The 15,416-nt window shown below is 39.9% G+C and overlaps 2 protein-coding genes across 7 annotated transcripts in view; one reads left to right on the top strand and one right to left on the bottom strand.

The window, feature by feature from the left end:
- PIGX (phosphatidylinositol glycan anchor biosynthesis class X) overlaps positions 1–8,275 on the bottom strand; it is a 35,180-nt gene extending 26,905 nt beyond the window's left edge. The window contains exons 1-3 of the mRNA XM_032406258.1: positions 8,249–8,275; positions 7,834–8,026; positions 5,174–5,237 (exon numbers count right to left, since the gene is read on the bottom strand). Of these exons, the coding sequence (XP_032262149.1) occupies positions 5,174–5,237; positions 7,834–8,026; positions 8,249–8,275 (284 nt within the window). The remainder of the gene's footprint in view (positions 1–5,173; positions 5,238–7,833; positions 8,027–8,248) is intronic.
- On the top strand, positions 8,222–14,671 carry CEP19 (centrosomal protein 19). 6 transcript variants are annotated; one of them, XM_032406814.1, is made up of 4 exons: positions 8,253–8,345; positions 8,429–8,560; positions 11,620–11,760; positions 12,371–12,732. In XM_032406814.1, exons 2-4 carry the CDS (start codon positions 8,536–8,538, stop codon positions 12,730–12,732), a joined length of 528 nt encoding a protein of 175 aa, XP_032262705.1. In that variant the 5' UTR covers positions 8,253–8,345; positions 8,429–8,535. The 6 variants fall into 6 exon arrangements, with proteins under 6 accessions (XP_032262709.1, XP_032262704.1, XP_032262707.1 ...); XM_032406818.1 differs by lacking the exon at positions 8,429–8,560 and having other exon boundaries at positions 8,222–8,345; XM_032406813.1 differs by having other exon boundaries at positions 8,252–8,560; positions 12,371–14,671.
- The last annotated feature ends 745 nt before the right edge of the window (positions 14,672–15,416 follow it).

Here is a 15,416-nt window from a genome sequence, read left to right as displayed (position 1 = left end):
CAAGGTAGTGCATTACTGGCATATGGATGGACGTTAAGATCAAGGGTTGGCAAACTTTTTCTGTAAAGGTCCTAACAGTAAATATTTTAGGCTTTGCGAGCCTTATAAGGTTTCTGTTACATATTTTTCTTTGCCTTTAACAACAACAAAAACCTTCAAAAATGTAAAAATTATTTTTAGTTCGAGAGTGGTACAAAACAGGCCATGTGCAGGCTTTGGCCTTGCGCCAGTTTGCCAAATGTTTGTGCATAATAGAGTGCACAAATAGATCCTCACATATAAAGTAATTAATTTTCCAATAAATGTATCAAGGTAATTTGATGAGGAAAGAATAATCCTTTCACCAAATGACGTTGGATCAACTGGATATCCATAAGGAAAAAAATTAACCTCAACCCTTCCTTAATAGTACACACAAAAATAATTCAAAATGGATCACACCCCATATGACACTTCTTTCTTTTTCTTTTTTTATTTTTTATGTTGGCTCTACTCACGATCCTGAGATCAAGACCTGAGCTGGAATCAAGAGTTGGATGCTTAACTGACTGAGCCATCCAGGACTGCCCCATATGACACTTCTAAAAGAAAATTTCATTGATCTTGAAACAGACATGGATTTCTTACACAGGACACAAAACCACTAACTATAAAAGAAAAAAATTGATAAATTAAAAATTAGAATTCTTACAACCCAATAATAAGATGACAAACCACTCAGTTTAAAAATGGACAAGATTTGGGGCATCTGGGGGGCTCATTCAGTTGGGCATCTACCTTTGGCTCAGGTTACGATCCCAGGGTCCTGGGATCCAGCCCCGCATCAGGCTCAGCGGGGAGCCTGCTTCTCCCTCTCCCTCTGCCACTCCCCTGCTTGTGCAGGCTCTCTCTCTCTCTCTGTGTCAAATAAAATCTTAAAAATAAATAAATCAATTAATTAAATAATTAAATAAATAAAAATGGACAAGATTTAAGCAGACGCTTCACAAAGGAAGATACACCAGTGGCCAAAAAGCACATGAAAAGATGCTCAACACCATTAGTCATCAGAGAAATACCCATTAAAACCACAATGAGTTACCACAACACGCTGACCAGAATCTCTATAATTAAAAAGACTGACCATACCAAGCGTTGGCAACGATGCTGTGGCAGGGACAGAACTCTCATACACTGCTCATAGGAATGTAAAACAGTATAACCACTTTGAAAAACAGTTTTGCAGTTTCTTAAGTTCAACATACACCTACCATATACCCAGCAACCCAATAGAAATGAAAACATGTTCACACAAAGACTTGTACACAGATGTTCATTATAGCTTTATTTACCATAGCCCAAAATTAGAAATGACCCCAATGCCATAAAAATGTGAATGGATAAACAAATTTTAGTACTCAGCAACAAAAAGGAACAAATTACTGCCGTGCAGAACATGGATAAATCTCACTGATACAATGCTGAAAGAACCGAGATATTAAAAAGATATACTGTCTGGTTTCATTTACATAAAATTCTAGAAAATCTATATAGTGAAAGAAAATTGATCAGTGGTTAGCTGAGTCTGGGTATGGGTGAGAAAGAGTAATTCAAAGCAGCAGCACATGGGTATTTTTGGAGATGATGAAAATACTCTATATTTTGATTGGGGTGGTGGTTACATGGGTATATAGAATTGTCAAAACTCAATGAAGTTGATTAAAAAATCACTATGAGGGATGCCTGGGTGGAGCAGTCGGTTAAGACCGACTCTTGGTTTCGCTCAGGTCATGATCTTGGGGTCCTTAGGCCCCACGCTCAGCAGAGTCTGCTTGAGATTCTCTCTCTCTCCCTCTCCCTTACCCCTCTCCCCAAAAATAAATAAATAAATCTTTAAAAAATCACTATGAAATAGTACTATAATAATTCCTCTTTTACCTGTAAGAAAACAAACCACCAGGGTTAAAACACCCGTGTTACAGTCTTTATAGAAAAATTGTTACCTCTGACTCAAAAGGTATGGGGAAATGCTTTGAGACTTTATATAAATGTATGATATTAGGTTTTGGTTCTCAGACAATCAATACATTTTTATGGACTCATTGCTCCTAGAACACAGCAGCAATTTCAAGAATTAGCCACTATATCACTCTTCCTCTATAAAAATAGAATATATACCTATAATATCTTTTATTCCAGATAATGCATATGTATTTATGAACATGTTCTATTTTATAATTAGAAAAAATACATATACTTAAAAAGACAGAGACTATTCAGGACCTCCCTCCAAGATGACATTCAATCTATTAATCAGAACATGTTGGATAACTCTGTTAATCTTTATGAAGTCATTCAACTGTTTTATCTTTCAGTTCACATTCTCTATCTTGTTCACAAATACAACATGTAAAACTTCATCAAAAGTCTTGCAGAAAATCAGATATACTATATCTACAGCATTTCTTTGATCTACCTATCTAATGGATCTGTATGAAGGACATAAATTTGTCATAAATTCATGCTAGTTCCCAGAGACTACCACTTCCTCTTTTGTGTCCACAAACCATCCTTTTAACAATCTGGGTTCTAAATTTTGCCCAGAAGCTACATCAACTAACTAACTCCCAGATTATCCAAAGATTACAAACAGAAGTTCAGCAATCATTTAAGCAAATTCTTCTACTGCACTGAACTATAGATCATCACAGAAGGGAGACCCTAAACTCATTCATAATAGTAAGGTCCTTTTATATAATTCCCTTACATATTCTGCACTTCAGTTTCCTCCTACCAATATTTGCTTGGCCCTCTCCAGAGCGGAAGTAATTCTTCTTGACCAAGAAGACAGAAATAAGGAAAGCTAACAAATTCTACTTTCTATAATCTGTTAATGTTTCCTCCTCTACCCTAGCAGCAACACTACACCTACTCTAAACATTTAACTAAAAAGCCTTTTTAAAAAATGATTACTGGCATTTTCTGAAGATCTCAAATAACTCTGAGATTTCTAGTTTTTGAATCTACTCTTACAGGTTCTGTCACTCTTCATCCTTGGTTTTATGTCCTGGTTTTTACCTTCAGTACTTCTAACTGGACAGCTACTTTTGCTGTCACAATAGCCTCTTCAGGAACTTCTTTCTTCCTCACTGGAGTAATTTATAATTACACTGCCAAATTTGCATTATTTAGTATTTCCTATTTCTCTTGAGAATACATCCCAATTTCTCTAAAGACAGAAGCTATAACCTTGGCATGGGTGCTGGGTGGTTCAGTCGGTTGGGCATCAGACTCTTGATTTCTGCTCAGGTCATGATCTCAGGGTCCTGGGATGGTGCTCAATGGGGAGTCTGCTTGTGATTCTCTCTCCCTCTGCCTCTGCCCCTCCCCCCGCTTGCACACATGCTCTCTCTCAAATAAATCTTAAAAAAAATAAAAGCACCTATAACCTTGGCATAACTACCCTGACATTGCTTAAAATTTGTCTAAAACTTGGTCAAAAACTCCTTTTAGAAGTGACTTCCCTCCCAAAATCAGTTTTATTATTTTATAGTCACATCTCCTCTTTCACTGAAACTGTATTGCCCAACTTGATCATCTATCTCATTGTTTGTAATAAGAGCTAACATTTCCTGGGGATGTACTATGTGACAAGCACTACGTTAAAGGACTTCCCATATATTCTCAGATTTAATCCTTGCGAACCTAATGAGGAAATACCATCATTATCTAATTTTACTGGTAAGGTGGCAAAGATTTAAGCAAGCTTGACTTAGGCCGACAGTTACTAAATAATAGAGCTACACTCTGAGCCCAAATCTGTCGGAGTTAAAAAACAAAACAAAACAAAACAAACCCCAAGTTTTTTCTACTATACCTCCTAGCCATTCACATGTAGGCTAACTTTGAAGAGAGTGAGAGTGAGATGTCTCAGTTTAAGGTTACTTATAAAATGCAGCGATTTTAAAAAATAAATGTATCAGATTTTGTATATCAAATATCAGAATCATTTCAAATTAATTACCTTGAAAAGCTTTAAAGTTTGGGAAGTTTTCTTACAGAACAGTTTCTACAACTTTTTATTACTCTTTTAAATATCTTCAATACTAGCAAATATTCATTTTTGAGAATTTTTTTAAGTGGGAAGCAAAGCAAGGTTTATTGAGCGATAGTGAAGTTTATTGAATGATAGAGTACAAAGCTCCCAAAGAGGAAGGGGACCTGAGACGGTTGCCCGAGAATAATTTCTATTTTGGGAACAGCTTGGTCATTTGGAACCAAGTCTTATAAATCAGAAACAGTGATTTAGGGTGGTATAATATCTTAGTACATGAGACCATAGCTTTGGAGTATGATAGTCATAAATTTGAGTTAGAGCCCTACCACCCTAACTTCTACTAAATTATTTAAATTCTCTGAACCCCACTTCTCTCATCTGAAAAGCAAAAAAGGGAATCACTTTTTGGCCTTCTGGCTAAGATCAAGTGAAAAACAAGAAAGGTATTGTCTATCTCACAACCATTGTGAAGATTAAGTAAATCTGGCTATATGTATGTTATATATATTAAAAATACACATGTGGGCACCTGGGTGGCTCAGTCGGTTAAGTGCCTGTCTTCAGCTCAGGTCATGATCCTGGGGTCCTGGGATGGAGTCCTGTGTCGGGCTCCCTGCTCAGCAGGGAGTCTGCTTCTTCCTCTGCCCCTCTACTCCCTCCACTCGTGCTCATGCGCACACGCTCTCTCTCGCAAAAATAAATAAAATCTTTAAAAAAAATACACATGCATGGTAAATAATACACATTTGTTTTCTCCTCTTCTCTACTGTTATTGTATTTATTTTTAATAATTTATTTGACAGAGAGAGTGCATGAGCAAGCAAGGAGAATGGCAAGCAGAGGGAGAAGCAGACTCCCGGCTGAGTAGGGAGCCCGACACAGGACTCCATCCCAGGACCCTGAGATCATGACCTGAGCCGAAGGCAGACACTTAACCTACTGAGCCACCCAGGCACCCCCCTCTACTGTTATTTTGATCATTATTTCAAACTGTGAACCACAGATGATAAATCTGTCACTTTTAACTTGTAAGAAAGCAAGAGATTTTCAGTTTATCCATTTTCCAGCTATTGATTTTTTGCTCTAAATTATACAAAACAGTATTTTGACATAAGTAAAAGTCAGTGGGAAACTTACCTATGGAAACCGTCTTTCAAAACTTCTTGCCTCAAAATAATTTCTGAACAAGTGGCCCTTATGCCTGTAAGAACCAGAAGATTTCTTAAAATAAAATAAGCACTCAGTGAAAGAATACTTAAATAATTAGAAAATTGTTTGAATAGGCTTTATTTGCCTGGAAAATCTAACCAACCTATAAACAAAACAAAAGCTTTTAAAACTTAAACAATTTGAGCTATCTAAAAAGCTACTTCTAATAAAGCATAGGCATTAAGAACATTGACTTTGGCGTTAAATTGCCTAGTTTCAAATCCTAGTCTGTCCCTTAAAGCTATGTGACTTTGGACAAGATAGTTTATCTCTCTGCTATTTGTCATGAGAATTTAATACATGTAGAAGCATGCAGAACAGGGCTTACCACATAGTAAGAGCTCTATGTAAGTGTTTGTCATTAATACTATTTTATTCAGATGATCCCAGGACACCAAAAGGAACAGAATGGCTAAAGAGCCAGGAAAACTCAAGTTTTAATCCTGGTTCACTGAAACCGTGTTTCAGATACTGCCAACTTCTGTATTCTACCACCCACACCTACAAAACTGAGAAGATGGTACATTTATACCTTGTGGAGCTGTTGGGAAGGTTTAAAACAGAAACAAAAACCTGAGGCTTGTGAAAGATTCAAAGGGTTCCTTCATAAACGTAGAATAACCCCAAATCTCACTGTACTGACACCATGCAGAAGTCAGATATTAAAACTATTACTCGATGTCAGCATCATAAAATTAAAAATTCAGGGGCACCTGGGTGGCTCAGTCAGTTAAACGTGTGACTCTTGATTTCAGATCAGGTCATGATCTCAGGCTCTGTGCTGGGTGTGGAGCCTGCCTAAGATTTTCTCTAACTAAAAATAAATAAATAAATAAATAGAAATAAATGAATGAATGAATGAATGAATAAATAAATAAATAATTCAGTTACTGATGACCATCAACTCTGCCAGGTACCTTGCTATGGAACTTTACTCTATTTTCAAAAGCTGGAAGTGTATGGAAAGAACATTAGAGCAAACACAACGAAAACCATATATTATTGTGTATTGCTAAGTCTATTAGATTTATTCCTGAAAAGATGCATGAAAAAATATGAAAATGAAAACACTGAAATATACAAGAGAAGGAAAAAAGTATGGAAAAATAATATTTATTAAATGATATCCATATGACAAATCCTCTACTTGGGGATTTCACATGTTTTAACTTTCACAACCTAGCAAAATAGGCAGGCAAAATTACTGCCATTTGCACACAGGAGGAAACTCTGTAATAAACAGTTCTAACTGGTTCTAGGCCATACCACTAAGTAAGTTACTGATTAGAAGCAAGATTTGCCAGAGTTTTAAAGTTTAAAGCCTAAGATATTTCCACTTTCCTATTTTAAAAAATCCTCATTTGCTTCAGAGAAGCATATATAATCATTTCCAAAAAATAACTTTGGGTATCTTTTTTACAAATCTAGATGTTTCATTATGTTTAATTTTAATAGGGGTGGAGAGTAAGGATTTATATCTACCTATAAGTTAAATTAGGGAAAAAAGGTCAGATTAATAGGCTTAAATTCTATTGGGATATACACTACAGAATAGTAAATCATATTCATCTTGGGATGGTAGGAAGTAATTTACAAACAGTATAGCAAATAGATTGTTTATGATTTTTAAAGCAAAAATACCATTTTCAAAATGAATTGGTTGCATCTGAATGACCTTCAAGATTTTTCCTCTTAAATATTACTTTGATTACTGTGGCCTGAACTGGCTCTGGAAATTGACCTCTTTTTAATCATAAAATACCAGGGCTGGAAGAGTCTTTAGAGATCACCAAGTCCAGTTGTTTAAAAATTCATTTTGGCTTCATTAATACTTTAAATAAATTTGGAAACCTAATATGTGAAGACACAAAAGCTGTGATTGACACTAGCCTAATATCCTCACTTTACAGATGGAGGAACTTACCTAATTTGTACTGACTTTCCTTATTGTAATTACTACGGCACTTCCCCACTACTCTGCAAGCTCCACGAGGGTTGGGGCCGTATTCAGCTCAGCGCTGGATCCACAGCACTGCGGCCCACCAACTCGGGCCCAAAGAAATGAATCAACTCGCTTGCCCAGCCCGTAGTCATAAGAGAAGCTCCAGCCCAATCCAGTCTATTATAAAGTTTGTAAAGCAAAACTAGTTGTCCTCCCCTTCCCATGCCATTACCCCGTCAGTGTCTCTATTCTGGACTGGGATTCTCACACCCCACAGGGCACTGTGGCCTTGCTGGTCCCCTCGGGGGTCCCAAGCTTCATGCATCCCAAGACACTTGACCGCCGTACTTCATTCACGGTATTTTAGTAATAGTACGGCCAGTACTACCTCTGAACGACAAAGCCAGACTCTCCAGAGACCCAAGAGAAGCCTCTGAGCAGTGCCTGTGGGGTGGGAAGGATGGGAAGCACGTGGCCTCTGCTTTTAACCTCCTCCAGGTCACCTAGCAGGTTCTACGTCCGCGCACCGAGGTCCGGAGAAGTACCAAACCTTGCAAAGCTCGGAGGATGGAAAAGTCCGGACTGCCCCCCACCCACCGGCCCCCCCGCCCCACCCCCACTCTCGCAGCCCCGCCCCTCCCTTTACCAGCGTCGATGGGGGCGGCGGCGAAGGCCGTGCCTGGTGTGCTGGTGAGTCCAGCCGCCTCCCAGAGGAGCAGCCAGGCCACCGCCCGGACGCCCACGGCCCTGGGAGCCAGGACGCTGGAGAACACGCCCCCCAGAGGAGCGCGCGGGGACGAAATACGGGCTGAGGAGACTGCGCACGCCTTATGCCGCTCCTAGAGCGTGCTGCCACGGAGTTAGTGACCGTGACGGAAGACAGTACATGCGCCTGCTGTCCTGCCGTTCCCCGGCTCCCCGCAGCTCTAGTCCCCCGAAGCTTCCGGCGTTGCGGGAGGCGGCAACCCTAGTGGCTCCCTCGCCGCCCCGCCCCTCGCCGTCGGGTCGGGGGGCGGGGCGAGGAGCGGCGCACGCGCCGTGACTTACGCCAGGGCTGTTACTGTGGGAACGACTCCCTCGGCTCCCATCCAGACCTAGACCCCCGCGCAGTCCTGCGAGCCGTATCGGGGAGCTACCTATCTCCACCTCCACTTCCAGGTACTTGCGGATACGGCCTTTCTGCGGGGAAATTCACCCTACAGTCAAGTCTGCGGGTTTATGGCTGTCTCCTCTTCCTACAGCGGCAGGCTCCGCCCGGCCTCAAAGTCGAATTAAGTGCTCCGCTGTGCACTACAGTTGGGTGGAAACAAACCCCTCACGGCGGTTTTAAGACCATCCCCTGCAGAAGATGCACTTTCTGTATTTCTCTAAGGGTAAGAAAGTCAGTCTTGCACTAGCGGGGACGTGAGTTAGGGAGAGGATCGTCTCTCTGTTGGCAAAATCCATACACTTTTAGGGGCTGCAGGGGATGTTTAGCAAGATTATGGCAGTCACTGATTCCTGGGGAGAAAAGTATTAATTCCTAGAAGGAAGAGTTAGGTCAATGTATCGTCTGTCTTCATGAATTAAATTGAATCTGTAAGTAGGCCCAGGTGCAGATTGAAGCTAGGACCGGTGTCTGCAAGAGGAAAGATGTCAGACTGTACTATCGAAAACTGAAAATAGCAGTATAAGCATGAAATTAAGAAATATGGAGATAGGGGCGCCTGGGTGGCTCAGTCGTTAAGCGTCTGCCTTCGGCTCAGGTCATGATCTCAGGGTCCTGGGATCGAGCCCCGCATCGGGAGCGGGAGGCCTGCTTCTCCCTCTCCCACTCACCCTGCCTGTGTTCCTGCTCTCGCTGTTTCTCTGTCGAATAAATAAATAAAATCTAAAAAAAAAAAAAAGAAATATGGAGATTTGGAAGAAACACTTAAAAGAATTGAAACTGGTTGCCTATGAAGAGAGGAAAGGCAGAGGACAACAGTTTTTTGTTATAATCATCAGAATTATTTTACATTTTAAACAATATAAAATTACTTTGGTACAAATAAAAGTTAAATTTTTAAAAAGATTTTATTTATTTATTTATTTGACAGAGAGAGAGACAGCGAGAGAGGGAACACAAGCAGGAGGAGTGGGAGAGGGAGAAGCAGGCTTCCTGCCGAGCAGGGAGCCCGATGCGGGGTTCGATCCCCGAGCGGAGGCAGACACTTAACCGACTGAGCCACCCAGGCGCCCCTAAAAGTTAAATTTTAAAAAGACTCTGTAGTCAAAAAAGCGACATTGTTATCAATTGCATACATCAATCATGAATACAGCCATTTATTTGCTTGAGTGCGTGGAATTTATATTGTGCTCGGTAGGATCTCCTAGAAAGCTTACTAACAGACCAGATTTTAATGACGTTAACTGGGAGTAGTATTTGTAGAAGGGGATGGGGTGGGATCGTTTGCATCAGATCAGAGCACAGTAATTTGAAAAGGCAGTTCTTTATTATTAATTTTTTTCTTTCTTTCTTTCTTTTTTTTTTTTTTAAGATTTCATCCATTTATTTGATAGAGAGAGAAAGCACAAGTAGGCAGAGAGGCAGGCAGAGGGAGAAAGAGAAGCAGGCTCCCGGCTGAGCAGGGAGCCTGATTCAGGGCTGGATCCCAGGACCCTGGGATTATGACCTGAGTGGAAGGCAGATGCTTAACCGACTGAGCCACCCAGGCGACCCTCTGATTAATTTCTTAAGAGTAAAAATTCTGACGTCCAACAATAAGGAGTGAATAGTGTAGATAATGGTATATCCATAGGACAAAACACTTGACAGTCATAAAAATGTGCATTTTAGTAAAGTATCTAAGGACAAAATCACATAAGTTGTTAAATTTACAAGGCAGGAAATAGATGTATAATATAAAAAATACTATACTAAAAAACTATATGTGTAGAAAAAAAAGAAAGAATCAAGGGTAATCATTTTATATGTTTCCTCCTCCTCCTCCCCCATGCTACCCCCAGTCTTCTCCAAAGTACTATGTTCCTATGGTGATTCTCTAGCAGAATAAAGTTTATGAAGGTATCATCACCCTATGCTGCTTTACCTCTGGGTTCCTTGACATTTGCAAATCTTCCTGAGAATATCATAGTCCTATCTAAAGCAATCCCTATAATTAAGTATATTATGGCATTAGGCACCAGGAAGAGGGAATAGAAAGTGTTAACTGCAAAATAGCTGTGTTTCTTGTAACTGAGAAAACATAGTGAGACAAATAAGTTGAAATAAAAACCATGTAAACTTTATTTCCTTGTATATGTAGAGGTTGAATCTGTACCGGGTCTGCATTTTTTATCAGACTTGTAGACTATAAACACTTAAAGGATATACAGGGGCTGTATCTTATATTAGTACATTAAATTAATTTTTTTTTAAAGATTGTATTTATTTATTTATTAGAGAGAGAGAGTGCATGTGCAAGTGAGGGGAGGGGGAGAGGGAGAGAAGCAGACTCCCTGCTGAGTGCAGAGCCCAGTGCGGGGCTCGGGCTCACCCTGAGATCATGACCTGAGCCAAACCAAGAGTTGGCCCCTCAACTGACTGAGCCACCCAGGCACCCCTAGTACATTAAACAAGTATGTATGGTATTTTGCTGAGAAATTCTGGTGAACAATGGATATGTTCCCTGCCCTCCTGCAGCATATAGAATAGAAGGGAAGATAAATGATTCAATAAGTAATCATAAAAAACCTGATGAGGAAAATGATTGGGAATGTGCAGAGGAGACAGATGTGGTCTGGTGAACCTCTCAGGACATAATGTTTAAGGTTAAAAAATCATAGTATCTTGCCATAGAGGGTACGTGTACATACTTGTTTAATTGGTAAATTAAAAAGATCCTCTAGGGTGCCTGGGTGGCTCAGTTGGTTAAGCGACTGCCTTCAGCTCAGGTCATGATCCTGGAGTCCCAGGATCGAGTCCCGTGTTGGGCTCCCTGCTCGGCAGGGAGTCTGCTTCTCCCTCTGACCCTCCCCCCTCTCATGCTTTCTCTCTCGCAAATAAATAAATAAAATCTTTAAAAAAAAAAAAAAGATCCTCTAAGTTGATTCTTGGGCTGACTTAGGGGTTCGTATACATATCTTTGGTTAAGAGTGCAGTACACTAAGAGGTCCAGACTGAACTGCATTTCCAGGCTCATGTGTGAACAAACCTACACGCCTCAGTGAACCAGGGATCCAACAACTAAGGATAACCTCAGGGCCAAACTGAACTTTCAGGGTAGGTCTCAAAGTATTGAAATTGACAGGCTGAGCATGCAACTCTAGAACTGGACTAGAGCCAGATCTGCTGGGGAGGAGGGGTACTGGGGAGTGTGATTTATCCAACACATATTTTTTTTCCCCTTTAGCAGGAAGTTATTATGTGACTAACACATTTTCATCAGATTTCCTCTGATTTACCCTGAAGTGTATGTGAGAATGATGTGCACTGCCAAGAAATGTGGAATTAGGTTCCAGCCTCCAGCTATTATCTTAATCTATGAGAATGAAATGAAGGGGAAAAGTCGCCAACGCATCATGCCAGTACGAAACTTTTCGAAGTTTTCAGGTACCTCATGTTTTATCTTGCCTCCTATCTTAAATGTTCTCTAAATCACTTAATAAGAATGATTTCAGTCTCATAACAGAGCGGCATGGCCTTCAGAGTTAGACAGTCCTAGGTTCAAATCATGACTATTAGGGTAGATGGGTGAGCCCCAGCTAAATTACTTATTGTCAGTGAGCTTCAATTTCCTGATCTGTAAATGGAAATTGATAATCCCACCCTTTCAGAATTGTAATATGGGTTAAATGAGATAGCATTATTCAATCATACTGAATCCCTTCTCTCCCTCCAAATGTGTTTTTTATTTGTAGTCTTGATTTTTTCTTCGTACCAGTACTAATATCTAAAACTAATAAATCCTTTTCATCTCGAATGTTTTCTCCAGTTGCAAGTGTTTAACATCTCCTCAAAGTGATTTTAAGTTAAGGAAATAAAAAATGCATCCCTCCTTCCCCCACCACACTCAAAGCTCGATATAAAGGAATAATAGTTCTGGAAAATAATTCATTCTGAAAAAGCCACTTAGCTACTTGGCTCTCACAGCAGATAATGCTTTCAGTAGTTTGCAGTGTATCTGTTGTGTGTGGTATATAGTTTCATTTTTCCCTCCTAGATTGCAACAGAGCTGCTGAACAATTAAAGAATAATCCGCGACACAAGAATTACCTGGAACAAGTGTCCCTGAGGCAGCTAGAGAAGTTATTCAGTTTTTTACGAGGTTACTTGTGGGGGCAGAGTTTGGCAGAAACAATGGAACAAATTCAACGGGAAACAACAATTGATCCTGAGGAAGACCTGAACAAACTAGATGATAAGGAACTTGCTAAGCGAAAGAGCATCATGGATGAACTTTTTGAGAAAAATCAAAAGAAGAAGGATGATCCGAATTTCGTTTATGACATCGAAGTTGAGTTCCCACAGGATGAACAACTGCAGTCTTGTGGCTGGGACACAGAGTCAGCTGACGAGTTCTGATATCAAAAACTCGAAGAATTGATTGGGCTAGCAGAAAATCCATGTCTATACAAAGGATATATGAACATGGTTCTAGAAAAATCTGTAAAGAACACTAAATGTACATGTTGGGTCAAGTTTGGATTGACCAGGTTACTTTTCAAAACCAGGACATGTAGAGTATCTACTATGTAAATGCATGAGGAAGATACGAAAACCAGAATATAGGAGTCTGCCTTTAAGGAGCTTACAATCTAATTGGAAGATAACTCAAAAGCTTGTGAAAAGCTAATTAACAGAATTAGGCAGCAAAAAGATTAGAGCCAGATGCTTGATAAAAGTTAAAGAGGGTCAGAGCCTAGATGACCATAGGGTTAGAATAGTCAGGGAAGACTTTGTCCTTTAGTAGAGAGATGGGACTTTGCCTGGCCCTCAAAATGGTGGTGTTTGGATAGAAGTTTATATAGAATTCCAGATGAGAGAAGCTGGGAGAAAAAAGGGGGGGGGATGGGTAGTGGTATAGAGATAGGGATTAGAACATTTTATTTGAGGGACAGTAAGCATATTATAGTTTGGTAAGATTGGAAGGCATGTATGGTTACCAGGGGATTATCCTGTGTGCATTTTGTCTTTAACTCCGGAGTATATGTATATATATGTATTTTAACTCCGGAATAGGAGAGTAGCCCTACAGAATGCCCTGCAGCTGCAAGTGGATGTCATTTGATGGACAGCAGGGGAATTCTGCAGCTCCAGGAATCAGGAAACCTGTACTAAAGATATTCTGAAACCCTGAAGCTCTTCCCATACGTAAGGAGGTTTGTTTGTAAAATGGGAAATCTAGCCATAATGAATGAATAATAGGCATCGCCAGTTTAGGCCTATTCATGAGTTTGGATCTACAAAGAGAAGATCTTTCTTGAACCAGGTTATATGTGTACAGATACATCTTTCTTGTTAGAATATTGTTTAATTGGCAGATATTCTATGTTTTCTGCAAGGAGATTAATACTCACTAAATAAAAGTGTAAAAATTATTCACTCTTTCTACCTGTCCATCCCTACTCTCTTTACCATTAAAAGCCGATGAAAGGGATCAATCTTCTTTTTTTTTTTTTTTTTTACCAAAAGTTACAAATTTATTCACATAACATATTCTAACACGTATCAAAGTTTCAAGCAGGTCCTTTTGAATCTCAAATAAGAAATTACAACATTCAGCATTAATTAAAAATAAGAAAAGGGTGATGGTGGTCATTTATGGGTTTTAGTCTAAAATGAAAATGCAGAGAACATTTATTTTGGTGGATCTGTGTTGATGCCATATTTCTCCTTGAGAAGCTTCAACTGCTCTTCCTTCTTTTTTGTGTCCATCTTCTGAAATGCCCTGTTGGCATTATAGTACAAAACCACCAGGTATCTGTTACAAATATTGAATGCTGAAAGGTGATCACATGTGTTCTTGGCATCAAAGATGTCTTCATAGACCACATAAGCTGTTCCTCTAGTTTCGGGTGTGTTCCCCATTCGCCGTCTTGGCCGCTTGCATCGCCATCTTGGCGGGCTGATAAGGTTACCGCAGCAAACACTGGAATTCCTCCAGACACCTCCGGAGCTCGCTCTACCGGACCGCAACACCACGTCAAGGCCAGGACATCAACCAAAGGGATCATTCTTACAGTGGTATCACCAGGGCTTACAGTGGTCATGCGTCGTATGTACATTTGCCAAAGGTAGCAAAAAAATTTTCAGAATCAGAGATTCTTCTGTATCTACATAGTATTCCATTGTACAGATGTAGAGGGTATATTTTAAAAGTTGACCTTAGGTTGTTTTTCCTTTCACTATTACAAACACTGTCACAGCAAATAACCTTGTACATTCTCTGTTTTGCACATTTGTAAAACTATAAGTTATGCCTAGAAGGGAATTGCTGGGTATGTCTATTCTAAATTTTAATAGGGCGCCTGGGTGGCTCAGTTGGTTGGGCGACTGCCTTCAGCTCAGGTCATGATCCTGGAGTCCCAGGATCGAGTCCCGCTTCGGGCTCCCTGCTCGGCAGGGAGTCTGCTTCTCCCTCTGACCCTCCTCCCTCTCGTGCTCTCTGTCTCTCATTCTCTCTCTCTCAAATAAATAAATAAAATCTTTAAAAAAATAAAAAATAAAAAAAATAAAAAAATAAATTTTAATAGATATTGCTAACTTGTCCTTCAAAGAAGTTCATTCATCCATTCATTCATGAACACCTATTACATGCTGAGCCTGTATTAGTCTGGAGTCTGGGTATGTAGCAGTACACACAACAAAGTCCTTGCCTTTACAAGGTTTACAATCTAGTGGGAGAGGACAGACAATAAACATAAATACATAGAATAATGTCACATGATAAGTGCTTGGAATTAAAAACATGGTAAAAAGAGAATAATGGAGGGGTTTGGAAGCCACTTTTTTTGACAGCAATCAGAGAATGCCTCACTGTAGAGGTGGGACATTTGAGTAAAGACTTAAAGGAGGTAAGGAAAAAGCGATATGCATTTCATGAGCAGTAGAGAAAGGTAGGTGTGTTGGCCCCCAGGGGTGGAGTGTGCTTGGCTTACTTGAGGAAGAGCAAGGCCATAGATGTGGCTAATATAGATTGAGCAAGAGAATAATGGTAGGAGATGAAGGTGGAATGTATTTTACCAATGCATAGTACTTCAATGAAG

This window comes from Phoca vitulina, unplaced genomic scaffold (genome assembly GCF_004348235.1).
Source record: "Phoca vitulina isolate PV1807 unplaced genomic scaffold, GSC_HSeal_1.0 scaffold8, whole genome shotgun sequence".
NCBI lineage: Eukaryota > Metazoa > Chordata > Mammalia > Carnivora > Phocidae > Phoca > Phoca vitulina.
Note: the sequence above shows the minus strand (reverse complement) of the source record. Positions and strands in the feature narration are given on the sequence as shown.